Raw genomic sequence first — 27,327 nt, 5'->3', positions numbered from 1 at the left:
CGTTAGATGGTAACAAAAGAAAGGAAAGCAGTGCTGAGGGCTACTGAATGATCCATATTGTCGAACTCCAATTATGTGGCATTTATAAAAGATGCTAATTATAATTTTGTATCGATTACTGTCAGGGTGAAGAACAGTTCTCATTATTTGCGGTCACGCACTTGATAAATCCGGAATGGCCAAAGCAAACACTGACTTGTTCAACTTATGGCTTCTAGATCTTATTTTCATCTCAAATTCATTTTGGGCAACCGCTGAGCTGAGAGCATCCTTCCATAAAGCGAGGCGCAGAATTAAAATAAGCCATCAGGCACGACATAATCGTGCCGGAGCTCAAGGCGGGTAGGCCAAAACTCTCACATTGCTCCGTGGTCTTCGCATAGCACGCGCAGATGCCGAATTTGCGCTGCTCCTGCTCCTCCTCCCCCGCCCGCCCGGCACCGGGCGCGGGGGCGGGGCGGGGCGGGCGGGGGCGGCGTGGCTTGCGAGAGCGAGGGGCGTGGTCTGAAGCGGGAGCGTGGCTTGCGAGAGCGAGGGGTGTGGTCTGAAGCGGGAGGGGCGTGGCCGGCGGCTGGCCCCCGCCTCCCCGCCTCCTTCCTTCTGCGCATGCGCAGGCGGCCGGAAGTGGGGTGGGGGAAGGCGGCGGTGATGGCGATGTCGGAGAAGTTCGATTCTCTGGAGGAGCACCTGGAGAAGTTCGTGGAGAACATCCGGCAGCTCGGCATTATCGTTAGCGACTTCCAGCCCAGCAGCCAGGCTGGGCTCAACCAGAAATTGTGAGGGCCCCGCCGCTTCGCCACCCCTGTTCGTTACCAGGCCGCGGGGCCTTGTCGCTGCCCCCCCATCCCCCCACCACCACACACCCCTCAGCCCCAGCCTGGTGCCTCAGGGTACCGGAGGTCCGGGCCGGCGGATATGTCACCCTTCCGCCGTGGCGAAACGTGGGAGGAGCGGCAGGGGGTTTCGCCGGCATCGTCCTCGCTGGGTTTCGTGCCACTGGCCCCGCAGCCGCGATGAGGGTTAGCGCAGTACGGCCCTTTTTGGCTAAAACCGACCTGTTTTCTTCCTGCAGGAATTTCATGGTGACGGGCTTGCAGGATATCGACAAGTGCCGGCAGCAGCTTCACGATATCAGCGTGCCCTTGGAAGTTTTTGAGTAAGTAACTTTGTACCTGGAAGGGCAGGTGCTGTACTCGGTGTGATTTGGGGTAGCATGTCTTTGCAGTGTGGAGATCTTCTCTGAGGTCTGCTCATTTCTTAAACAACATTTTCTGAATGCCTCATGAAAATGTGAGCAGGCAGAAGAAGGTAAGAAGTGCCTTCAACCTGTGAGAAGGCAGAAGGGTACAAGAAGTGATAAATTACACACCTGCTTTCAGATGTCTCTCTTGTTTGTTTTTGCTTTTTTAAAATTATATTGACTTTACATATGTAGCCAGTAATACAGATTCTGCCAAACCTTGTGATTTAGTAAGTAAGCTTTCATTTTGTAAATACACTTTTACACTAGGTTAGAATCAGGATTTAAAGTTGCAGGTGAAAATAAATTAGGCTAGTACTTAGGTGTTTAGTTTCAGTAGCGGCTGTCTTCTTGTTGGCAGAGAATTGGAACGTTAAAAGCAAAATCATGAATGTAGAGGGAGAGCTATACAAGATGGATTTTACAATATAGCTGACAAGTTAATTTACTATTGTTTCTCATAAGTCCAGATGTCACTGGTTTGCTATATTCTAGTGCGTTACTGGCTATACAGGACATTTTTCAGTTGGGCATTCACTTTATCTGTAAATCTGTGATGACAATCTTATATGTTGGATTTTCTTTATTCAGTGATGGAATTTCCTTCTGTCAGGCACTTATATTGCAAAGCAAAAATATGCTTACAGGTTTGCCGATGCAGGTGTGTCAATTTTTACTCTTTGCTGTGGTATGTACACTTGCTCCTCATCTTTGAATTGCTGGGTGCCATATTTCTATGTGCTTATTGCTTACCATGTACTAAGCAAGCTGCTTTATGGTTAGTGCCCTTTCAGTTGCTTTGAAAAGGACCATCTTTTGTCATTCGTGTACCTACTGTCTGCAAGGAGCTGGGTAGTTATAATTTTTGCTTGCTTTTAATACTTTTTTCAAAGCTCCAGGCTTTCTGGAAACAAAGATTTAAAACAGCGTACCAAGACAGCTGTTTGTTGGCCACTGCCTAGTCCTCCTTGAGCTGTCTTTTTGAAAATGGCTGAGTTAACCTGTGTTTTTTAAAATGTACACTTCAGATAATAGTAGTAACAAAAGGGCAGTGAGGTGAATAATTCAGTACCTTGGAGAACATCCTAGTAGGAATATGATCATTTAGGCAGTATCTTTTCTATTTTCAGATACATAGACCAAGGCCGCAATCCTCAGCTTTACACTAAAGAGTGTCTGGAGCGAGCTTTGGCTAAAAATGAGCAAGTAAAAGGAAAAATAGACACAATGAAGGTAAGCCAGAAATAATGAAAGTACTAATGTCATAACGTATTTGATAAGTTTTTACTTTTCTGTAAATATGGGGGGGGAGTTCACTTGTGGAGTTGTTAAATTCCCTTATTAGGTGATCTGTATTAGGAATTGCTCTGCATTGCAGTATCTTAATTGATGCTAATATAGCCTGTTCTGGAAAAGAAACTGGTAATTCATCTCACAGTTGGAGATGCAGATGTCACTATGATTTTATTTTGGTTAAAGTTGTATGTAGCATTACAGATCTTTGTTTTGTTTTCATTTTGAATACTAGTGAGTACTTCACACTTACAGATCTGTAACTGTGATATGTGTAAATTTAGAAATAAGCAAAACAGAAGGGGTGTTTTTCCAGTCTTGAATGGATCTCAGAGTATTAAAATGTCAAACGTGCTATATAAGCATGGGTTAATCTTTATAAAATTACTTAAAATGTATGCAGTGTTTAGGGTTTTCTGAACTTTTGTACTTTCATCTAGTATGAACCTAAGCATTCTGCTGTAGTGTTTTTAACTGCTGGAATTACTGCTGAAAAAGAGAGTCAGAAAAGGAAGTTTAGTGACATTTGAGAAAAGGCTGGCTGTGTTTCAGAATGTTCTTTGGCTGAACTTAATATTAGTGTGGAGGATGGCAACTTGTGCTACAGAATGTAGACATATCTCCATATGTTCTAAGCTTCTCTTTCTTTTGATATGCTCTGTCCTTGTAAAAGTTGTTGGAAGAATTATGTATTTCTAAGCCAGGTGTGAGTTCCTTTTTGGAGGTGGAGGGGATTCTGTATCAAATCAAGAGGACACGTCTTTATCAGCTTTGCTTAGTAACGTTAGACAGATACTGATGCACCAGAGTTTACCAGAAAGGTCCAACTACTTTGTATTTCTTAGGTGAAAATGCTAGTTAATGTATGGGAAATTAAAAGCATTTTAGTTTGCCTGGTGCTTTCCTAGCAGATTTCACTTGAGCATTTTCTGTGAATTTTGTAAACATAACTTTCTGTGTTCGTGTGTGTGGTTTTGAGGAGTTTTTTAGGTACCATTCTCTTAGGTCACTGAAATGTAGAACTGTGTTGTATACAGACATTCCTGTTCATCAGATAACATTGCTTGATGAAATCTAAATAAATTGTGCAGTTGATGTATGTACATTTTTTTCTCTTTCCAGAAATTTAAAAGTCTGTTAATTCAAGAACTGACAAAGGTGTTCCCAGAAGACATGGCTAAGTACAAAGCTATTCGAGGAGAAGATCCTCCTCCATAAGCTGGCCTTTGATAGCTCTAAAAATGTTAATTCCATAAACTGACACCACTCTATAAAAACACTGATTGGAGAGAGGAGGAACCCAAGCCGTCATAACAACTGTACTAAAAATGGCAGTGATGGACTGTAAAGGAGCTTGATGATTGCTGACGGTTCTGGTCTGAAGCTACTGAATCTTTCTGAAGACTTTTACTCAAAGATTGCAGTTGAAACTTCCTATGGTAATCTGTTCTTCTTTCCGGAAAGGTTTTGGAGATATAATTGCCTACAGGTCACCAACACATAGCATTTCCCACAAAGTACATTTCCAGAGCAAAAAATTCTTGGTTTTTGTCTTCTGAAAAGTGTGCTCCAGGATTGTGGGCTCATCTGTTTTTAAGAGAAATGTATTTATTATACTTGATTATTTTTCAGTTGTAAACTACTTTTTTTTTTTTTTTTTTTATTACAGTCCAAACAGTTGCCTGCTTTCATCTTGCCAAATTGTACTGAACAGGAGCCTGTCAAGGGCTGCAGTTTGCATGTGTCATGGTGAATTGCAGCCAAGAAAACCTTCAGATATTTTTGTTTTGTTCTATGAGCTGCAGTGCGGATGGCTGAGGATTTAGAAAGTGAGCATATTTGGGGACTAGCTCCTCAACAGTGTTAATATTTTATGTAGTAGTTAATGTAAGCTTTTGTTTAATTCTATTCATTTTCTGCAAGCAGGTTGTTGAATAAAAATTTGAAAAAAAAAAATCTAACATTTTTCTGTTGTATGCTACTCTCTGCAGAATGAATTGAAAGCTGTGGAAAAATAGCGTATTGCTCAGTCTCACAGTGATAGAAATAAAATGTATATCGGAACTTGGCTGTTAAAAGATTATATCTGAAGATAATGTCAACTTGGTATTTTGGTTTTGTGGGGAAAACCTCCCTCTTTTAGTACCCAAAGCAGGAGCTTTTGGGGATCAGGGATTGTCACCTGAAGCATTTCTGATCAGCTGTGAACTCATCTGTGAAATCTGTAACTGTTCATGTGTGAGGTAGTCCCAACATAAAACAACGTGTTGGGTTCACTACCCAGGGGCATAGTGCAGAAGACTAGTTTTACGGTGGAAGCAAGAGGACTTCTTTCAATCTTGGGGATTTGTGAAACTTGAACTATTTGTGCTTACATTTGTCCTTCCAGATGTAACTTGACTTTTTTTGCACTAGCAAACAAATTTATTGTTTTGTTGACTTTTAGTGGCTGAACTTTGTGGTTTTGGGCAGGAGCTCCAAAATAGCACTATATGTATGTGCTCTGTAGCAGACCTACCTAGTCCATTAAAGACCTTAATGGGGATTTGGGTATCTTCACGTTGTTGGTGCCATAGTTCCATGCCTGAAAAACTGTCTGTGCTGTTACGTAGCTGAAGCAACGCCCATCCATAATGCTAACCAACCTTATGCCTGACCAAGCTTTGGAATAACAAAGGGAAAAAGAAAAACAGAAAGCTAGGCATTCCTCTGTATTAGTTGTTTAAGACTTGTTACCTGGCAGTCTAAACTAATCTAGTTGGTGGCTGATATTATCCTGCTTTGCCCTAGCGTGCACACATGCACACTGGCTTTTCCTGGTATTTGCTCCACCGCTAATCACTCTCCCCTTAACAATGTTACTGTACTAACTTGGCAGAAAATAGCAACAAAGGAAAAGCATGCCATGTTTGTGTTTTCGTTTGCTTGGATTGCCAGGTCCCTAGGAGCTGTTGAAGCAAGGCTTGTGACTGGCAAGTGGGATGTTTACAGGGCATGAGCAAAGAAGGTAAGAGTATTTTTCAGGTATGTATAATGTGGTGGGCAGCAGAGCTTGAGAGCAATAATGTTGGCAGGAGGCAGGTGAAACTGTTTAAACAGTAATTGAGAGAGAACACTTACATGACAAGAGGCCAGTAGATAACTGGTCTGGATACTGGAGTATTCTGGCTCCTAGTGCTGATACAAGCTTGTGTGTCAGACTTGGTGGGGCAGCACACTTAAAAACTGGTGCTTCCAGGAAGTCTTATTTTTATTCCAAAATACTTTACTCTGTTTGTGCAAATTCTCCTAGAAATTCACATTAAAAAAAGTTTCATATAGATAAGTTGTCCTTGCTATTTGAATTTTTGTATCTGTAAACTTTTCAGGGTGAGTCTCCTAATTCTTTAGAGCATCCTTGGTAGCTTTAATTTTTGTAACGTTAACTTAGGAAAAAAAATGAATGCACTCTAGAAATCAAATGAAAACAAAACACCTAAGATTCCTCTGTAGAGCGAACTGGCATTTTGTTTGAAAATAGACTCACTGGGGAAGCACTGGAACAGGTTGAACAGATAGGTGGTAGCATCTCCAGCCATCTCTGGAGGTTTTGAAGGCTCGCCTGGACTAGGTCCTGAGCAGCCTGATCTAACGTAGCAGTTGGCTCTGCTTGGAGCAGGAGCTGAGCTAGGTGAACTCCAGAGGCTTTTTCCAATCAATATGATTCTGTGACTGTGATTCAAATAATATGGTTCATAAGTATAAAAAGGATAAAGGGTAGGGGCTAAAATTGCTGAAAAAAGAAATCTGGATTAGGCATTAAAAACCAATCTTATCATAAAGCTTGCAAAGCAATGGTATGTTGAGGAAGCATAGTTTCCATCAGAACATCATTCATGAGACGTTGATGTAGTTGATTGTATCTCAAAGCAGGGGGAGAAACAGGATGACTTCTTGAGGTTCATTCCAGCCCATTTTTGACCATAGGATTTTGCCATTTGGGAAAAAAAAAAATCCGTATGGATTAGCATAAAGTATTTCTTGAAGGAAAGCAAGGACAAGAGGCAGTGAACCCGAGTTGTAAGGAAGGAAATTTGATGGACAGAAGGAGTAAGTGCTTCCCTCTGAGACTGGTTTAGCACTGGAACAGGTTCTCAGAGTGGCTGCAGAATTGCTGTCCTGAGAGATTTTCCTATGTTGTCTGTACAAAGCTCTGAGCAGTCAGACATAGATTAAAAGTTAGCCCTCCTTGGGGAAGACAACTGAACTAGATAACCTGCAGAGGTCCCTTCCAACCAATTTTTTTCTGTTTTCTATGATTCTATTATCTTACCTTGTCACAATGAAAGGTTTTTGACTACTTGGTCTCATCGGTGATTGGGTTTTTTGGTTTTTGGTTTGTTTTGGGTTTTTTTTTTTTCAGTATGCTGCAGATGATAGTGGGTGTTTAACCATTGCCAGGGACCTTTGCTTTTATGTAGTGCAAATTGTGATTAGTACTTGTGCCTGTAGGTGAAGCACTGAAGAGGTGTTGCAAGAAGCTTTTTCATTTGCTTTTCAGTGCATTGGGTTGTGAGCAAAAATGGTTTTAAAGATGTTTGGGATCAGAAACAGCTTAAAGTATATGCAAAGTCAAGTTTACTTTGAAACAAAGATGAGGCCTCTGGAGGAACTGAACGCTCGAGGTAATTCTGTCTGTGTAGTGCATCTTCATATATTTCTAAGCCTGCTGCATTTAGTGGGCATCTCTACCTGTTTACAATTCCTCATGCTCACTAGGATTTCCCTGCTGGTAACTTTAGAGTTATTAATGTTGTTATGTAAGAGAAAGGTTTTCAACCAGGAGAGACTTTATCTTTTTAATTCTTTAGTTAAAAAATCAAATACTTAGTTTTACATTCTTCTTCCTCCTTTGATTCAACTCCTTTGCCGTGATGCCATTCAAAAACTTTTAGTTTATAATTTTTGGTTTAAACACCATATTCTAAAATGTAGTCATTTTTCAAATTAGTTTTTATACATATGGTTACTTTGAATTTTGGGCCTAGTGTATTAATTTATAACAATAGCAACAGCTGGTACTGTGAAAATACTATCACAGGATTTACATTCTAGATGTTCTGTGGAGATTAGCATCACATATGTCTCCATCAGTTGGCCCTCACCAGCTCTGTGTTGATTGGTTCAGAGGTAATGAGCTTAATATGGTAGGGCTTTTTTGTAATGTGTTCTTTCAATGTCTATATTCCATGCTGTACATTCCATAGAAACTAATAATGGATTAATAGAGCTTATAATGTATGGATTTACTCCTACTGCTGATAGGAAGAGAAGGCGTGAGAAGGAGAGGGGCACTCTTACAGATTTGCTGGAAAGAGGATTTGTTCCTTGAATATAAAAACAGTGAACAGAATTCAAAATTTAACTTTCTGAATATTAAATATTTTTGTGCTGAAAAATTCCTTTCCTTAACAGAAAGAAATCAAGTTCTGTGTGGTGTTTCAATGCATCACAGCTGCCCTGTTCCTGCTATGCAGCTGAACCATTTCTCCACAACTCTGCTGCTTTCCACCTCTTAAGAGCACCAGCAGAGTTGGGCAAGATGAGGTATTTTTGGCAGAGGATGGTGAAAGAGAAACTCTGTTCGTAGAATCTGTGAATTTTCCATGCTCTGGTGGGCTCAGTGTGGGCAGCCCTTGAAATTAGTTGAATTGTCTAGTAAGCATCCTTTTTGTCTATTCTCAGATACGGCCTTCGCCTCACTCCACAGGAGTGCCAATGTGCTTTTGCATTAGGCAGTCTCCTGTACCTTGTGGAAAAGGCTGTTCGCTTTGCTACCGTTACAACCCCATCATCCTTCTAGCAACGCTGTACCAAGGACTCGGACTAAATCTATGCATTTGATTTGTTTGTGAAGCATCATTCAGTTTTGGCCATGCTCTCCTGATATTGGCACTCCATTATGGATTTGGTTGTGCCTGCCCCAGGCGAGGCCTCATGTGTTCTCTCTTCTCAATGCTGTTAATGCTGTTACTGCAACATTATTAAAGTAGTTGATTAAGTTGATTTTTGCAGAATGAACAGGAGTGGCAGAGGATTCTGAAAGATAACTCTCACACTTCCAAAACCAAAATCACAGTAGCGTCTAAGGTCTATTTTATAAAAATACAATACGATTTTTATTTTGAAATTTTATTCTATTTATCCCAATTAACAAAGTTTCTTCTATTCTGAATTCCAGTGTTTAATAATTAATTTATAGTATAAAGGGTAATATTTTCCTCAGGCTGTGCATTTCTTTCTGCGTCTTGCTTTTCTCCTCCACCCACCCCATAAGAATTGTTACCCAATCCTACTTAGTGGGCGTTAATGAAGAATATTTTGCCAAAACAATATAAAGTATTATTTTATTTCCAAGTTTTGTGATGAACAAGTGGAACTTTTTAAAAAATTGTTTTGTCCCTTTTGGCCAGTGCGTATTTTTTAACTGCTTTTAGCTGCAGAAGTGTATCTGCTCCTGGCTTCTCCATGGCTTCTCTGGTGAGACCACACCTGCAGTACTGTGTCCAGCTCTGGGGACCCCAACATAAGGACACAGACCTGTTGGACCGAGTCCAGAGGAGGGCCACAAAGATGATCAGAGGGCTGGAGCACCTCTCCCTTGAAGACAGGATGAGAGAGTTGAGGTTGTTCAGCCTGGAGAAGAGAAGGCTCTGGGGAGACCTCACAGCAGCCGGCCAGTACTTAAAGGGGGCCTACAGGAAAGCTGGAGAGGGACTTTTTACAAGGGCATGTAGTGATAGGACAAGGGGTAATGGCTTTAAACTGAAAGAGGGTAGATTCAGATTAGATGTAAGGAAGAAGTTCTTTACTGTGAGGGTGGTGAGGCACTGGCACAGGTTGCCCAGAGCGGCTGTGGCTGCCCCATCCCTGGAAGTGTTCAAGGCCAGGTTGGATGGGGCTCGGAGCAACCTGGTCTAGTGGAAGGTGTCCCTGCCCATGCCAGGGGGGTTGGAACTAGATGATCTTTAAGGGCCGTTCCAACCCAAACCATTCTGTGATTCTATGGGTTATGAGAACTACCTCCACAAGCTCCTCTTCTGTGAGGGAGGGTGAGCAAGGGAGATGGAGCAAAATGTAGCTGGGCTCCTGCAAGCACATGGGTATGTTCTCCACAGTGCATAGCTGTGGTCTCTCCAGAATGAAACCCAGGTCTGACAGGCTGGCTCTGGGGCAGTCCAGCCCTGTCCAGATCCTCTTTGATGGCCTTGGTCAGCCCTAACCTTTGGCGGTAAATAAGGGCTTGTTTTTCCCATGCAGTTTCTGCAGCTAGGTTTATGAACTGAGTTATGTCTGTCAGCAGCCAGCTGAACCCCCACCGGGGGCTCTGGCAGCAGCCTTGACCACAGCTGAGCAAAACAGCTCTAAAGTGATAAGTCATCAGGATGCCGGAGCAGGGTTCTGGTCATGGTGGTCCATACAGGGAGTGACACAGAGGCTGTTGGTGAGAGCTAGGGTATTCTAACTGCTGAACAGCTAATGCCTGCTGGGTAAGTGCCTGAGTGGGCAGTGAAGATTAGCTGCATCTGGCTGATAAATCACCATAGCCCTTTCCCATCCCCTCTGAACGGTTTGGGGAGCTGGCATCACCCTGGGAGATGTTAAGAAGGCTGAAGGTCTGCAGTCTGCCTCTGCATGCCGGCCATAGCTTCCTTCAGGATTTAGAGCTCAGCCTGGAGCGGTGGGGGAGCCGCGGTGGGGCAAGCACTCCACAGCCACAGGGCCCTAAAAATGTGTGAAATGTCTGCTCTGTTAGTGTATAATTTGTTATCATTGTTGTTTGTTAGTTAATAAAATAAGTACCCTATGCTGGCCACAGTGAAGATAGTTACCCCCCTAACACCGAAGTCCATGCTTGCTGAGGCGAGGAAGGTCCCAGACTTCCTGGGCTCAGAGATGTGATTTATAGACACAGGGACCATATACTTCCTCCGCATATCTAGGTGGTCATGGTAAACATGGTGACTGGGATAGTTAGTGGAGATAGAGGATTGAGGAATGGTACTCTTTATAGGCGACATCATCATGGGATCCCAGCAGTGTGTGTTTCGTTGGGTGTCTGGCTGTGTGAGAAAGTGTGGTTTTGTGGGGATTTTTTTTGTTTGTTTGTTTGTTTTTCTTGGGGGAAATATACATCAGTAATAATAATAATAACAAAACTAAACAGAAAAAAAACCACTAAACCATCAAGTTACATGTTCTGCTCAGCTCGTTCTACATTTGAAACGCTTCTTATTCTGTTGTTTTATGATTGCTTCACTTACTGTTTCTAGGCTAGCCATGCAAAATATTACTATTACTGCTGCTGCCCCAAAGAGCCTATATTTAGCATAATATAGAAGAGAGGTAACTATTGTAATTTATGCATGTGTTAGGGAAGAAAAGGTAGCCACAATAAGTGTATTTGGAATTTTATTTTAAAAAAACATCAAAATAACATCAATCAGTCAACAAAGCAGCTAAAATCATTAAAGGGCAATGCAAATTTATCTAAAAGGAAGGTATGAAAGCCTGTGAGCATTCAGAATTTCAAGTGTGTCCTTAAGTTTTAGTAAGCTTTTGAAAATAAAAGGTAATATGTAATTACAGGTAAATGCTTATTTTTTTAAGCCACTATCCTTATTATATATACTATGAAATGAGGAGATATTAGATAATGCTGCTGGGCACACACTTCTTTAAGATAGAGTGTGGTCCTGTACTCCATTTAGGATAAACAAAGACAGTATAAAATTCTTTTGTTCAGGCTTGAAAAGAAACCAATCAATTAGGTGCAAGGGATTTTACTGCAACCTATTAAGGTTCAGCATCCTCTCTGTCCCCTTTTCTACTGAAAGTAGAAGCAGTTGGGTACCCAGCCTTCCCTCATCCTTGAAACCGATTTTTGCTTGAACCTCCCTATGAAGAATGCCTAACGTAAAGCTGTGACGTCTAACAGGTAAAGAGATACCTGTTATGGGAGATACGGTGCTACAGCTGATCAGCTGTTTTTGTATATCTAACCCATAGCTCTCACTAGGTTTTTTTCATGCAGATCAAGGTACTTCCATTGTTAGCCAGTTCTCAGAATAAGTCAAAGCACCAGTGCACCTGAAGCAGTCTGTTACTCTCATAGCATTCAGACGAGAGTTTCTTGATACAAAAAAATCATTCTAGGCAGAGCATTTTGGTTTTCATTGATTGACCTTTCTAATTCAGTGGGTTGATAAAGTACTGCTAAGTGGTGGTAAGGGTTTGATGATTTCCTAAATATTTTATATTGTGATGTTTTTATAAATTACTTTCTTTGATGAATGCCATTCCCAAGCGATTGTGCTTAGCATATGATTCCAGTAAAGTTATCCCAGGTACTCTGTAAACTCACCTTTGACTCTCCTGTGATCATAGAAACAGAGAAGATAAACCATGCAATCTATTTCTTTTTGCCTTGAGTGATCTTTGAGATTTTAACTGGATCAGTTAAAAACTACTAACTGAACTTGCATTTTTACTGAAACCTCTCTAAATTAATGTATTTAAAAGGTAAATTATATAAACAAAGACTTAAAAAATGTGTAAGAAGTGTCCCAAATACTGAGCTTAACAGCATGTTAATAAAAGAGAAATATCACTGCCAAGAATATTTCTGGATTCTCATGTTTCAACACAAAGGCATTTCTTTCTTTACTGTGATTAATAGCTGTAGCATTTCTGGGCAGTTGCCAGATGTCCTTCCAGCTCTGCACGGCACAGAGTCAAGGTGACATGAGTATCTGCCCTGCTCTGAGAACACTGTGTTTACTGCATGTACTTCAATTACTTCCCTATGCTTAAGATCCTTCTGTATACTTTCTTAATTAAAATAATGGAGGAGCACACATTACAAGATACTTCTGTAACAGCTCTTGCAATACTGTTAATTCAAATCAGGAATCTGTATTTTCTGTATTGTGACGTATTTCATACTGAGAACTACATTGTATTTAGTCTCAACAAGATGTGATGGAGGCAGTAAAAAGGAAACATCTTTCTGCACAGTATGAAAAGTTTCAAAACAATTCCTTCTCTTCTCCTAAAAGAAAAGTCCCTTTATGTGCTAAGAAATCGCACATAATATTCCCATTCCTAAAGATCTGATGGGAATCTAATTTACTTGCTATTTGTAATTTGGTCATTATATTAAACAAACTTCTCCAAATATTCCTCAAAGGAAGAGGAAGCTACTTTTATATATAATCTGGGAAAAGGCGATTCAAAATTATTGTCGTATTGCATTAGTTACTTCGTGGGAATCTGGGCTATACTTACATCACTTCTGCTGCAAAAATAGCATTTACACTTTATGTTAGTTGTTGACATTCATAAACTCTTATTTGGAATGTTGTTAAGGACCCAAAATTCCTGTGATTATATAGATGTAGTGATATATACCAAGCTACTTCTGTACTGTCATGAAAATCTTCAGTCCTCGTCAGTAAAAAAAAAAACAAAAACAAGCAGCTTATAATTGTCACCGAAATCACTGGTAGGTGCCGTTTTTGTAGGCAAAATGTTTTACCCATAGGTACCTTAGAAACACACTGCTGAAGTAAGAGATTACAATTTAAATATATAAGAAATTCCATCTTCAAGCTTATTATTTGATTCAAAGTATTATTACCTTTTAAATAATAGACTTATCTATTCTTTTATTATATTTGACCAATACTTTTTTGAGAGATTCTCTTATATGGTCAAAGCCCAAGACCCAAGAAGTTTCAGCAGGCAAAAATGGCTTTGAAAAGATCTCTTATCAAACATGAGACATTACTTGGTCTAAGACTATTTAATATAATTTAACACATTACACAACACTTCACAGAAGACACATAGCTTCATAGATGCACTATTTCCTTGGACAGGCTTTCTGCTTTTATGTAAATGAACTTCTTGGGGTTGCTCCGTGTACGTGTAAGCTCTGTCATCTCTAGAGGTTGATATTCATGGTTGCAGAGCATTAAGATTGCAAGAAAAATCTAATTTGCTGCTCAGCAATGATGCTCTATTTTGATCAAGTGGAGGGGAAAGAACCATTATGATTGCATGTTGGAACTCACTGAGATTATGATGAAAGCAAAAGAAAGGAAGTAATTAGTAAAAACACTTCTCATTGGGCTTCAAATTTTACAAATCAATTGGTTACAAAGCTTATCATGGAAATGTTGCTGTTACCTTCGTTACTGAGGAACACAAACAGCCTGAAGAAACACAATAGACGTGTGAAGAGAGGATTCCCAGGCAGAGAAAACTAGGACTCAGAATAATGCAGCAGTACACAGGTGACTGTGTGTTCCCCTAGCCTCCACTGATTTAGGATGTAGGGACATCCTCATCCTGATGTATATTACCTTTGAGCTTTGTAAGTCTCACTGGATTTTTTTTTTTCTCCATGAATTTGGTGGGCTGCACTTTGAACCCCCTTAAACTTTAACATCTATAAAATCTCATGGCGAGGAGTTCCACAGTTCCTATTTGCATTCTGTGAAGAAGTGTCTGCTTCCATTTGTTTCAAATCAGCCATCCACTAATTTAATTCTTAGCTCTTGCACTAGAAGAGACAGGGAACAGGCATGTCTTATCTCTCCTCTTCGCATCACTTGTGGTTACATAGATTACTGTAATATTCCCTTCCCAATCACCTTTTTTCCAGGCTGAAGGCTACTTTGTTTAGCTGCTCCTCATATGGAAGCTGCTTTGTACTTCAGATCATACTTGTCACTCTTCTCTGAACTGTTCCCAATTTTCATTGCTGTCTTTTTAAAACCAGAGATTCTTTAAGATTCTTTAACAAGGGATCTTGTTGAAGGCCATCAGGGAATCCAAACAGAGTTCATCTATGCATCATTGATGTCCAAAAACTCACATACACCTTTGGAGAACTCCAACAGCCTTGCCTGTATGTATGTAAACCCTTCCCTATACCAAAAGCTGCCTCAGCTTTTCTCTAATATCTACTTTCCCTAATATATAATCTTGCTTTTGCTGTTCCTGGATGATTGAAAAGTTCTTCTTTATCATTTCAGGATTAAAAATATAGTTGGGCAAGTCAGATTCCTGTCCTAGAAAGATTTCTGCACACACTTTATTTATCCAGAACCATGCCATTTAAGGAAAAGACAACGTATACAGCTTTTAAACAAACATTTGCATAAAGTATATGCCAGTTCAGGGTTCATATATAAAATCCTCCAATATTTTTTCAGAGGATGAAATTACCTTTTGTCAACATCGATAGAATGTTTTAAAATCCTCTTTTATATTTGGTGGCAAGGGACAACAAGGAGCATTTTCTTCTTTGCTGCATCAGGTACATGTGCTTTTTAGGAGTAAATTTTAAACTGAGAGATACAAAGACATCCTCCTTTGCCTAGGGATCCTCCAGCATAAAATCACATTGCTTTGTCTAAGTCCTCTTGCCACAGATATAAAATTAGTCTTGCCTTGAAAACAGCTTAATAGACCAAGTTTTAATATTGTATCATGTTAACTCACCCCTGTAAACCACCTGGGAACTAGATCAAATGCATTTTGAAAAGGACAGAAAAAGGAATGTGTATCTCACAGCTTTGGCATTGCCTTTTCTTATCTATACTTATCTATACTGCACTCTGGGGCTGTTCAAGTAAACACAGACACATTTAAATGAATATGTAAATTTGCACCATATTGTATTGTACATACCATACTGTACTGAAATTTTCTAATGTAAGAACCTGGGAGCCTTTTTTTGAACTATAATTCTATGTTTTATAATAATTTATATTTTTATACGTGAATATATATACTTTGTGCAGTAGTATTGCACATTGATCCAAAAGCTCTGGTCATATTGTAGCTCCATTAGCTGTTAACAGCTGCTTTCTTTACTCAGTGCTTTAGTAATTTCATACAGATGAAAGCTATAGCACAAGAGAGCTACTAAAAATTGAAGTGAATTATAACAATTTTGCTAGTCTGTTTTCTGCAAGTGATCTGGTACACTGAACAGCTAGAAAACTGCAGAACAGCTTCCATACAATTTTGTCCAGTTATCAGTAGAATAAGAGGGGGTTGAAGACAGTCCTAATAATCAAATACATGGTTAATTGGATATGTAATTCCCTTCACAGAAGGCATCCTCAAGACTTATCAATAATTATAAATTACTGGAGCTGATTTATCTTCTGGGCATAGCAAAAGGAAAAAGTATTGCACAGGCAGCAGTATTTGGGGAGAGGTGATATTAATTTGGAGGATAGGCAAAAAGGTTACTGATCCATTTTTATAGTAGTTGTCTTTGCAGCAGTTCTGAGGCAGCATCAAAAAGGGTAGGATGAAAGATTTAGATTTGCCTGAAGAACTGACAATATTCTCCCATTCTTCCATTGGTCTGAATTGACTCCGTATGGTAGAATAAAAATCTTGTTTAATTTTGCAGCTTTTGCAACAACCATAGAGCCCAGGGACCTGAGTGCCTGCATTGATTTATTGCCTGTTTCTTGTTTAGGCGCACTGACCAGCAAATTGCTTGCTACTTTCAAAGGGCCAGTGTGTCTTAAAGGAAGATGCTGCCCCATCACTGCAGAAAGAATATGCAAATTGGATTTTTTTTATACAGTTGTAGCTTTTTTACAAGACCACCATTTAGTACTATTGAAACCAAGATAAAAAAATTACAAAACCAGAGTGACTACAAACATTAAACCAAAAGAATTAGAAAGAAGATAAAGAAGCTTTAAAAAAAAGCTTACATATAAGGCCAGAAGATACTAGATCGTCTTACCAGCCTTACTAGATTCCTGCAAAATTCTTAGTGTTGGAGACCATAAAGTTTCACTCAGGCATTCTTAGACTAAGTTATAAAACTTGAGCTAGGTTAAAACATTTCACTAGAAATCAGGCAAAGGCCAAAAGTAGGTGTTAGACACAGTGGTTCTGATGTAACTTGAAAATGAAACCTTTCAACCCCCAAATTTATAAGCAAGCTATATTGGTTATGTACCTGATCTGAGCTACCAAAGCAATGATTCACCGTATCCAGTGTTTTCTCTCTGCAAGCGACTGATCCACGTTGCTAGAGGAAGGCAGGAACAAAGGCAAAACTGTAAGAGAGTAAGTCTTGTTAATGGCATGCTGGGAATAGCCTGTGAGGGACAGAAGTCCATCCTGATGACCCTGTCAACATCCCGGATAAACACGTTAGCTGCAAAATATGCTACTTGCAGATATGCACATGTAAAGCCCAGGTGCTGTGAGCAGGCATGTCAGGCTGCGCATTCACCGAGGGGCCCTGTAGTATTCTCACGGTCCTGTCTGCAGGTGCGTGTTCCCACAGCATCCTACCCTCTATCAGGAAGAGGCCCTGGTGCGGTCTGAGTCTGACATGTATACACCCGGTACAGTAAAATTCTCCTTGGTGCTCATTTATGTGAAGCAGCATTTCAAAACTGAAATGCTTACTTACTGCAGAGATAAACCACCAACCTACGGTCATCAAGAAAACAACAGGAGTGAGGGTAGAGCATCTCCAAAGAGCAGTGCAAATACTAATTTTCACAATATTCCTGTGGCAAGTGCGTTTCAAATTGCAGAATTATAAAGTGAATCATTGTCGCGGTTTAACTCCAGCCAGCGACTAAGCTCCACGCAGCCACTCACTCACTTCCCCCCCGCCCACCCAGTGGGATGGGGGAGAGAATCGGGGGGGGGGGGGGGGAATAATTCGTCAGTTGAAATAAGAACAGTTTAATAGGACAGGAAGGAAGAAAATAATAATGATGATGATAATAATAATAATAAATAATGTAATAAAATTACAATACTAGTAATAAAAGAATTGGAATATACAAAACAAGTGCTGCACAATACAATTGCTCACCACTCACCAACTGATGCCCAGTTAGTTCCTGAGCAGTGATCCCTTCCAGGCCAACTCCCCCCAGTTTATATACTGGGCATGATGTCACACAGTATGGAATATCCCTCTGGCCAGTTTGGGCCAGCGTTTCTGGCTGTGTCCCCTCTCAACTCCTTGTACCCCTCCAGCCTTCGTGCTGGCTAGGCATGAGAAGCTGAAAAATCCTTGACTTAGTCAAATGCTACTTGGCAACAACTGAAAACAGCAGTGTGTTATCAACATTCTTCTCATACTAAATCCAAACCATAGCGCTATAGCAGCTACTAGGAAGAAAATTAACTCTATCCCAGCCAAAACCAGGACAATTAGAAACATAAACATAGGCCACAGGTGGAGGAAATGTAGGAACCAGGCTCCAGCTGCCTCCATACCTGTTCCTCAGGTAGACTAGAAATGCTTTACATATACGGCACAGATAATCAAAAAACATCCCAGCCTTAAACTGAAAGAGCGCTGAGCTGATCACAAAATATTTTGAAGCGGCATTAGCTTGCAGAGCTGCTTAAATCCATTTCAGTCAGGCTGTGTTAAAATTAATTCTAATGCATTTTAGCAAGTGTGTCAAAAGAATTCTGAGGGTAGAAGTCCACTGATACAAATTGCTCACCAGACCCAGAGTGAACGGTTTTACAGTTCGGCTCATAAAAACAACTTTTCTCTATTTAGCAAGATGACCCAGCAACAAATTTTCTAGAGCCATTGCAATTGCATACCATGAAAATTACAGGTTATGTTCAAGAAAGGGTAAATACGAGAAGAACCTTTGGGCATTTGCTCCACTTTCTGCTGAGCAGCTTTGGTCGCAGCTTTCTGAGCATTGTATCTCATTTACAAGGTGACCCAGAACACAAAACCTTTTAATTAGCCTGAAAATCCAACCTGCTTTATATACATGCCTGTCAGCCCCCTTGCCTTCTGCTGCCCTTCGTTGCTATGACAGCACTCTCCCAACAAAGAAGGGTATCTTGCAGAAGGAGAAAAGCATAGCCAAGATACTCAGAGCTTTTGCATGCAGTCAAATAAATATTCATGATGCAACCGTGTGCTTAAGAGCTGCTCTTTGAGTAAGTTCTAGGGCTGTTGTTCACCCTCAAATAACACTCAGAAGAAACTTTTCCTTATTAAAAAAAAATAAACAAATCCCCAGGTAGACTGCAAATGTTAAATCGCCTTCCTTCCCCAAATAGCAGTTGAGACGTGCCAAGTGAGGACATTGCTGTACAAAGAAAAATAAACCAGGTGCTTGACCAGGGTAAATCGATCTGTTGAGATCTGTAAAACCTCTCCACTTTTTACTAGTTGACAATTTTCATTTGGCCCATTGTATTGATGGTACAATCAAAAGCAGAATCATTTTAACTGATGAGAAGTTATGTAACGGTCTCAATATTACTATTAAGTTCCTAGTACAGATTTATTATATGATACAGATCACAAAAAGACTTAAATAGATATTTACATCTGCAAGTATCTTAAACTGTTGATCCTCTTATAAATAATTTCCCCTCTTATCCTGTGTGGCTTTCTCTATGGCATCTTTCTTCATGTCACTGAATTATTTTGTTTATCTTGAGGGGGTAAAACAACCTTCAAAATGTCCGAACACACTTTGTCAACTATCCCAGCACTACAAACTGGGAATTGTAAATTATTTTAATATGTCATCATTTAAAAAAAATAGTCATCTGGGATGGTTTCAACAGCATTTTTTGAAATAGTTAACATCTATGCTGACCAGGACTCATTTTAGCTCATAAATCTCACAAGCATCAAACAAGATGCTGTGCCTTTAGCAGAACACTGATTACTGTAATATGTCTTTCTGCCATATACTGACAGAGATGCAGATACAAAAAAAAGGAGACCTGGAGTGGTAGGGATCAGCTTCAGGTTTGGTGACATTAAAACATCTCAGGGAAAGGGGAAAAACTGAGGAAGAAGGCTGCTTCTCATCTGGGTATCCAAATTTGGATTAAGGATTTTGTATTTCTTAACCAGTGTATGAAAATGTTAGTGGCAGGCTACTGTCAAGTCAAAGCATAAGAAGTACTATATCACTACAAAGTAAATTTTGGTTTCTTCTAAGTAATGCAGAGTAGACTGTAATTCATTCTTTAAATGACAAAATTTACTTAATCTTGAAATGAATAACTATTACATAGTTGCTTAGCAACTCATAACATCCTTGGCCAGGTGGTATCGAGTTCCCTTTCTGAATTTCTGACAGTATCTTTCCATTCGTTTAAAGCTCTGTAATAGCTTCCTAGCCTCTTATGCTTTAAATCCAAGACTGTCCCCTTCTGTTTCTCTGCACAAGAGATAGCCTTGATTTAGGGGAAGTGATTCCATAGAATTGAAAGCTGTAATATATTTGACAGATCTGTATGTTGCTATAGTCTCTTAGAACCATTTAGGGGGAAGTGCAGCTGAATTGTGTTTTCATTAACTAATTTGGGTAATTTTCATTGACTTTTTCCCCTGGTCTTTGTCCTGAACCAGACACATTGCTGATGTGAATGGGATAGGGAAAGAGGAGTTCATATGGTACAAGAGTAAACTTCCATTCCATGCTGTGTTCCAGGAAGACATGAAGGCACTTGGAGTGAGCCTGGTAAAGGGCCACCACGATGGTCATGTGGCTGGGGCTGGCCAGAGGGATGGATCTGGCTTATCCTAGAGAAGAGAAGGCTAAGAAGGAATCTAAGTGCTGTCTTAGAGTAACTAAAACTGGGTTATAGAGAACATTGCACCAGACTCTGGTCGGGTCTGCACAGTGAAATGACAAAAGGAAACTTTTCCAGCAACAAGGTGCAACAAGAGAAACGCCAGTGACGTGTAAGGAAGCAATTCTTCCATGGTGAGAGCAGTTAACCCCTGAAATAGGTTGCCCAAAGAGAATGAACTTCCTTCCTTGGCAGTTCTCAAGACTCACCTGGATTACCTTATCCCTCTCTGTGCATATATTCCCCGGTGTCCTGGTCCCCGTCCCTCTCTCTGCCTCTCTCTCCCTGTCCCTGTTTGTTCTTTCCCTCTCTGTTCCCTTGTTCTGTTTTTCGCTTCCCAGCCCTCTGTCCTGCTCCGCATCGCTGTATTGAACATGGGCGGGGCCGGGGGCGGCCGGGGGCGGGGCCAGGACGCCGGGGCGGGGCCAGGACGCCGGGGCGGGGCCAGGACGCCGGGGCGGGGCCAGGACGCCTGGGTGGTCCCAGCAGAGTGGCAGCGGCTGCCTGAAGTTCCGTTCCGCTCGGCTCCGGGCCGTGAGGGAGCGGGAGCCGCCTCGGGGCGGGGGAGGCGCGGCGGGTCGCGGAGGTGGGATCCCCCGGCCGGAGCCTCCGCGGGCGGGGCCGGGCTCTGCTCTCCCGGGGCCGGCGGGGGCGGAGGCTGCCCCGGGGTCATTGCGGGGGAAGGGGTTCGGGGCCGGGCCGGGCCCGGCCCGTGTCTGGCCGGGGGGGAGCAGGGGCAGGGGCGGCCCCATCCCGTCCCCGGCTGCTCCTCGCTGGGGCCGGGCGGCCCCTGCCGCTCCCGGCGCGGGTCGGGCAGCGGCGGCCCGGGGGGAGCTCCTGCGGCGGCGGGCGGGTCCTGGTGCCCACAGGGGCAGGGAACGGCCCCGGCTGCTGCCGGCGGGGGGTCCTGGAGCGGGGCCGGGCTGGGGGGGGCTGGGCCCGGCTCCCCGCGGGGATGCTTCGGCTGGGGTGTTTGGGGTATGCGCCCGGTGCTGGCAGTGATGCCGGGGAAATAAAGCCTGAAACAGCAATAATGAAGTGACGCCCTGCCTGTGCTGGGGCTGCCCCGTGGAGGCGTGGGGCCGGGCCCTCCGCAGGTCCCGAACACTCCCCAAAACTGTATGTGGCGCCCTGGGGGTGCAGGGCTTTGGGGTGGCTACGCTCCCCCCAGCATCGCCCATGGGGACTGCAAAGGGGGTCAGCTGGTTTGGGGGCCAGAAATGGAGACCCAGGTTTTCTGTTCCTGGGGCTTGAAGACAGGCTCGCGTGGCTGATTTGGGGGCTCGGAAACAGACCGAGCTGCGCGGCTTTGGGCCCAGAAACAGAGGTCCGGCCCTGTGTGTTTGGGCCTTGAAAACAGGCTCAGCAGCCGTTTGGTAAATTGTCGTTTGGATAATTGTAGAAGAGCAATTAAGCTACTTGCCTCTGTGAATGTGCTGGTAATACCAGGAAGGCAAATGCTTGAACCAGTAGTGAATAACTTGGCGACGAGTAGAATTTCTGAAGGAAGAACAGCAGCAGCAACAGGAAGCAAATAGCAAGTGACCAGAAACTTGCGTGTGTCAAACGCATCAAAGCGTTCTTGCCGAATGTTGTTTGGCAATATGTTCCAAATGGCTTTTTTTGGTAAACATAAATTTTCGGGAAGTTCAGGGTTGTGTGTGGCAAAACGTGTCCCTCTGCGTACGCGTCCTGCTACGTAAATAGCATGGGTCAGTGGCAAGTCCAGTGGCAGGGCTGCTGTTCCCTACTCTCGACGTTGCCGTAGTAGTGTTGCGGTATTTAGACCTTCACGGTCGGGCCGAGGAATGGAAGGAGAATGCCCGTTTTCTGTAAGGGCTCAGAATGCCGACCCTTTTCTCTGCCTGCTGCTCCCCTGTGCGAGATGAAAAATAAAACAGCTTCTCCCTTGTTCCTGGTCTAAATATTTCTGGAGCTGTTGCTGCTGTGGGTTTGCAATTGGTGTTACTGCGTTTTTGTAGCGTTCTAGCGATGGGTCGTTTCTGCTGTGGCGAAGCGTCGAGGTATGGTTTTCGGTTTAAAGCGTCAGAAACTACGTTCACCGAAACCGGTAGCTCGCGGTGTAGGGGAAACCGATCTGGCGCGTGCAGCTGTGCTCGCAGGGCTGCTCGGTGGCTCCTCATCAAAACGGCAGGGTGCGTGGACATCCGTAGGGTTGCGCTCTGGGTCCGAGAGCGTTAACGTATTTTTGCTGTTGGAAGATGGAACGGAGCGTGTGCCTGTTAAATCTCAGGGCGGTCAAAAGCTAGGAGGGACCCTGAGCGGGTTTGGTGGCACAACTGCGGTTTTAAAAGATCTTGACCGTTTGGAGCAACGGCCTGGAAAAAATGATTCCTTTTTTGCAACGAGGCAGTTCGCAAGGACAGATGTGTTGCTGTGCTCTCTAGCAAAAATACTCAACTCGGGACGTATAGGGTGATGAAGCCTCGGCTATACTGAGGCTTGAGAAAATGTATGTAGGTCTCTATGTCTGTCACCTGTGTGTATCTAGGAAAGTGAGTTCTAGTGAAAGTAAAGTTGCCAATGAGTCAAAAAAGAAAGGAAAAAAAAAAAAAAAGGCATGGTTGTCTGAAAAATGCAAAAGCTCTAGTGGCCTGTGTCAACAACTGTACCAAAGATGACGCAAAAATACTTTTTCCTCCGCTCAGTCGTACTGTCTTCACAAACCTTCACAAAAAAAAAGGCAGCTTTGGATTCCTACCCAGCTTTGTGCTAATGTTTTTTTTCTTCTCTCAGCTGGATGTCAGCTGCCACCGTTTCGCCGTGGTAGCCCTTTCTTCTGCCGTGACGGTACGAGACAGATGGAAGGATTCCGTAGTGGCCTGCAAGTACAAGGTACGCCTATGATGTGTGTCTGCATTTTTCCAAAGGTACTTGCGGTATGGACTTTTAACGTTGAGAGTGTGCCAACTCTCCTTCTACTTTTTTTTTACATGAAATATTTTAACACAAATACTAAAAATAAGTTCTGTTCCAGAGCGTGTTACACCTATACAAAGTTTACTTCCCTCAGTTTATTTTCTCTTCCTGAAAGCATAATCTTCTGTTTCTGTGTGCTTGCTAGTAAATGATACTGTGAAAATAATTTTGTACTAAAAGAGGGAAGAAACTGTTCGTAAGAGTTCAGCTGTTCAGAAGAAACAGACTTTGTTTTCATGATAAAAGCTTTATGCTTTTACAGTCAGTGATTTTTTTTTTTTTAAATATCTTATAGTAGTACTCAAAAACGTTACGGAGATAATTAGCATCTGTACTAAAAGCAATCAAGGTCAAAGAAGAGACGTGGACAAAACAGGACAAACGGGCGTCGCATCTGTGTGTTTTCCAGGCTTTCCCAGGAAGCATTAGCAGCCTTGTAACTAGTGACAGTGAGTCCTGAGGTGTTTTTGATGAGTTACTGCTTCAGTAATGTATTTTTTCCTTTAACCTACAGTGTGTAATTTTGACTTCAGTTGGAAAGAGATTTTCCAAAATGGAAGTCTTTCTCTCTCAAAGAAATTTTGTTTTATGAACTTCCCATCACAGTGGATCTTCAGAGGTGATCGACTTGACAGTAGAAGTCATCAGTAACGAGACTTTTCACTCTCTTTAAAAAAAGAAAAAAAAAAAACCAACAGTCAATTTCCTTCCAAAGACCCAAGCGCAGCCCATCTTCCTAAAGTTGATGGCATCACTGGTCTTTGGTTTCTCAGTTGTAACAGTCGAGGTAACACAAAAACGTGTTGCTCTGCATGCTTCGGTACTGCCAAAAGCATTAGGGAATCCGCCAGTCCTTTTTGGTAGTCTGAGGTATTGCAGCACTGGGGATTTTACAAATTGACTTGCATTGTTTAAACTGTAACTGCCAAATAGCTGTAGTATATGATGTTAGGTGTATGTAAGCAGTTAGGTATTTTTCTAAATGTTTAAAAAGAGAGGCAACTGAATGTTATGGGGATTTTTTCCTGATGTTTTGACGGAGTGCTCTGAAGTACTTTCTTTCTGTCTGGCTTTCAATGGTGCATTTCCCTGGCAGTTCAGTAGCACCTCTCTTGGGCAGCTCAGCTGGCCAGGTGTCCCTCCGTGTTCTGTAACACGCACAAAAACCCCTAGTCACATTATAACTGTGTACTTTGGAGAGAGATAATTTAATGGTATGAATTCAGAGCTGTGCAAGTTAAGGTAATGGAAAAGGAAAAATCAAATACTTTTACAGTATAAGTATTTTTATTGGACGTATATAAACATGGGCACACCTTTTTAGTGTAAAGTGAATTATTGAGATTTATTCTTTATTTTTCATTTTGCTCTTTGGAGTTTTCCACTTCACTTTCAGCTTTATTCACCAAACAAGCAAGATGCAAAGCAGCAGCAGCAGGAGCGCAAGGGCTGTAGCTGTTGTGGTGGATCCGCAAGCGTAGATTCTGATTGTGTACAACCTCGTCCCGCAGCCTCCCAGGGTTATCTCCCTGCAGCAGTGCTGTAAGGAAGGGAGGAGACGTTTTCCAACACCGGCAAGAGTGTTTACTTGTATGCTAAGAAGGTGTTCAAAATGGTATCGATTAGCCTAAATGCTGATTTTAAGTGTTCAAATCGCTCTTAACTTTTAAAGGAGGTGGTGTATTTCGAGCTGACCTGTTTACCTGGAATCCTGCTTTAGCTCAGCGACTCTTCTTGTGCACCCCCGGCCTCTGCTGGCAGGGCGGTATGAGAAGCTGGAAGGTCCTTGGCTTAGTATAAACACTGCTTAGCAGCAACTACAGCATCAGTGTGTTGTCAGCATTATTCTCATCCTAACTCCAAAATGGCCCTGTACCAGCTACTCAGAAGAAAATGACCTTTATTTCAGCTGAAACCAGGACAACCCCAAACCCTCTGATTCTGGGACTGCAACGGAAAAAACCAAACGACTTTGGGACTCCTGGGAAAGCCAAATCCGCCTGGATTTGTGCAGCTGGAAAGCAAAAAACCTACCCCATTTTCATGCACAAACCCACAACCAAAAGATCACCCCTTTTTATGTTGTGGAAAAGCACTGAAACACACCCCAAACTGAGTATTTTGAAAAAGCAAAAAAACTCCCCCGTTAGGGGAAGATTGGGGGTGAAGCACAAGCAGTTTGAGGGGCGTTGCTGGGGGTCCTCCCAGTGTGGATGATCTGGTGTGGATGCTCTGTTGCGGGTCATCCCAGGTGAGTTACCTGCTGTGGATCATCCTGGGTGGACTCCCTGGGGTAGGTCATCCCCACCCGTGTCCCCCCATGCACCTCTGTACCCTCATCTACCCTTTCCCCAATGTGTGTTTCTCCCCCATATATGCCCCCCGCTGCTCCAGCCCGCCCCCTTCACCCATTCAAGTTTTTAACCCACGCGAGTTGTTTCCCCCCCGCATCCCCTGCTCTTCTATCTCCTGTCCCATCATCGTCGTCCCTCCCGCTTCCTTTCCCTCCTCCATATTCCACCCCCCCCGTCATCCGTCAGGCTCCAGACCCCTGGCATGCTACCTGCACCCCATTTTCTGTCATTTTTTTTTCTTCTTTTCCTTACAAGTTGTTGTTGTTGTTGTTTCTTTTAAATGATTAAACTGTTTTCGTTTCAAGCCATGAGTTTTCTCACTTTCGCCCTTCCGATTGTCTCCCCGTCCCACTGGGGGCGGGGGAGCGAGTGAGCGGTCGCGTGGGGCTTTGTTGCTGGCTGGCATTAAACCACGACACGAGGTGAGTTGCAAGCCCTGCCTGGCTAATGCTGGAGGCTCTCTATGTTCCTCCTGCCATCTTGACAGGCCGTCCTTGTTCTTCATTGCCGCTTTATAGTGAGCACCTCTTGTGCTGTAAGCAGCAGTAGTACTGGGGCCGCGCAGGTACTGCATGTTGCAGGCAGCAAAGGGCAATTGTGACGCTTGCTGGCGGGAGCGGCAAGGAGTGCGGAGCCACGCTCCTGTAGGGAGCAAAGACGGAACCTCGAGGGCTCTACGGTCCTCTGCTGAGGACTACTAATATCCCGACACGCCTCTTTGCTTTCCCTGCTTCATGTCTGATTACTTTGCACGCCGGAGGGCGGGGCGGTAAGTAACACTGTGCAGTGTCTCTTCGATCAGAGACAAGCCCCGCACAAGAAGCCTTGCGTGCGTGCAGGATTGGGAGAGCAGAGTTCTGATAGCACAGAGGTGAGGAAAGGTGCGCCCACCCCAACTGAGCCCCAGGGTCGCCAGGGTATCGCTCGCTTGCAGGTGGGCCGCTCGCCTCTGGTGCGCTGGGACGCGTCGTTTCCTGCTGGACAGAGCTGCCCCTCTGGCAGAAAGCAGCTTTGGGTCTCTTGTGCCCTGCCTTCAGGCTGTCACCTGAACCAGGCGTTATGTGGTTTTTTTTTTTAAATCTCTCGCCAGCAGCTGTTGACTGGCTGCTTTCACTCCCGCAACCCTGATGCCACATGCAGAGGGATACAGCAGTCCCTGGGGCTTGCTCCAGGGGACCACCCCCCCCCCCCCCGCCATTTGCAGGTCCCTGTGCTGCTTCTCCTCTCTAGATAATTGGGGGGGGGCGGGGGGGCAGGGACAGAAGCGACCACCCGAATTGTCTGTTCTTTGCACTTGACTGCTGTAAACGCTCCAGCCACTCGAGTGCTTTTTGGAACGGAGGCGATGAAGATGACTGCCCGGGCTGCGAGTGGGGAAAGGGCAGGGCAATGTAAGCCCTGTGCCCCCAGTAAGTAGTTGCCGCCTGTGGCTGGTCTCTGCTGGGCTGAGCTGTCAGTCATCCCTCATCCAGCTGCTGCTCAGAAGAGGATCGTTACGGGGATGCGGATGCTGCTGCCCGGTGACCGAAGGTGGGAACTGGCGTTGGGGAGGGGCGCATGCGCGGTGGGCTCCGGCTGTTGCCGGGCAACCAAAACGCGTTACGGCATCTCGGCAAGGGCGCATGCGCGCTGCGCCTTTTACGGCGCTCGCCGCTGTTGCCTGGCAACCGAAGCGCGACACGGCGCTCGGCAAACGCGCATGCGCGGCGCGCGATATACGGCGTTCCTCCTGTTGCCTAGCAACCAAAACCCGTTACATCAGCTGGGCAACTGCGCATGCGTGGTTCGACTTTTACGGCGCTGGCCGCTGTTGCCTGGCAACCG

The 27,327-nt window shown here is 43.4% G+C and overlaps 1 protein-coding gene across 6 annotated transcripts; it reads left to right on the top strand.

Moving 5' to 3' along the window:
* Positions 1-591: 591 nt before the first annotated feature.
* MED10 (mediator complex subunit 10) lies at positions 592-20,503 on the top strand. Of its 6 annotated transcripts, none has more exons than XR_011329086.1 (6): positions 592-776; positions 1,073-1,156; positions 2,371-2,473; positions 3,656-3,972; positions 5,471-5,540; positions 20,068-20,503. XR_011329086.1 is itself a non-coding variant. In XM_069808819.1 (4 exons), exons 1-4 carry the CDS (start codon positions 607-609, stop codon positions 3,749-3,751), a joined length of 453 nt encoding a protein of 150 aa, XP_069664920.1. In that variant the 5' UTR covers positions 592-606; the 3' UTR covers positions 3,752-4,597. The 6 variants fall into 6 exon arrangements, 1 of the variants encoding a protein (XP_069664920.1); XR_011329087.1 differs by lacking the exon at positions 20,068-20,503 and adding an exon at positions 8,258-8,797; XR_011329088.1 differs by lacking the exon at positions 20,068-20,503 and adding an exon at positions 8,286-8,797 and having other exon boundaries at positions 5,471-5,557.
* The last annotated feature ends 6,824 nt before the right edge of the window (positions 20,504-27,327 follow it).

This window comes from Haliaeetus albicilla, chromosome 21 (genome assembly GCF_947461875.1).
Source record: "Haliaeetus albicilla chromosome 21, bHalAlb1.1, whole genome shotgun sequence".
NCBI classification, from domain to species: domain Eukaryota; kingdom Metazoa; phylum Chordata; class Aves; order Accipitriformes; family Accipitridae; genus Haliaeetus; species Haliaeetus albicilla.
The sequence above is the reverse complement of the archived record's forward strand: the minus strand, read 5'-3'. Positions and strand labels throughout refer to the sequence as shown.

Excerpts from the sequence above, each read along its gene's own strand:
- MED10 (XM_069808819.1), top strand. The coding sequence starts at position 607 with ATGCGCAGGCGGCCGGAAGTGGGGTGGGGGAAGGCGGCGGTGATGGCG. Across the intron at positions 777-1,072 it reads GCTGGGCTCAACCAGAAATT|GAATTTCATGGTGACGGGCT; the intron begins GTGAGGGCCCCG and ends TTCTTCCTGCAG. Across the intron at positions 2,474-3,655 it reads GAAAAATAGACACAATGAAG|AAATTTAAAAGTCTGTTAAT; the intron begins GTAAGCCAGAAA and ends TTCTCTTTCCAG.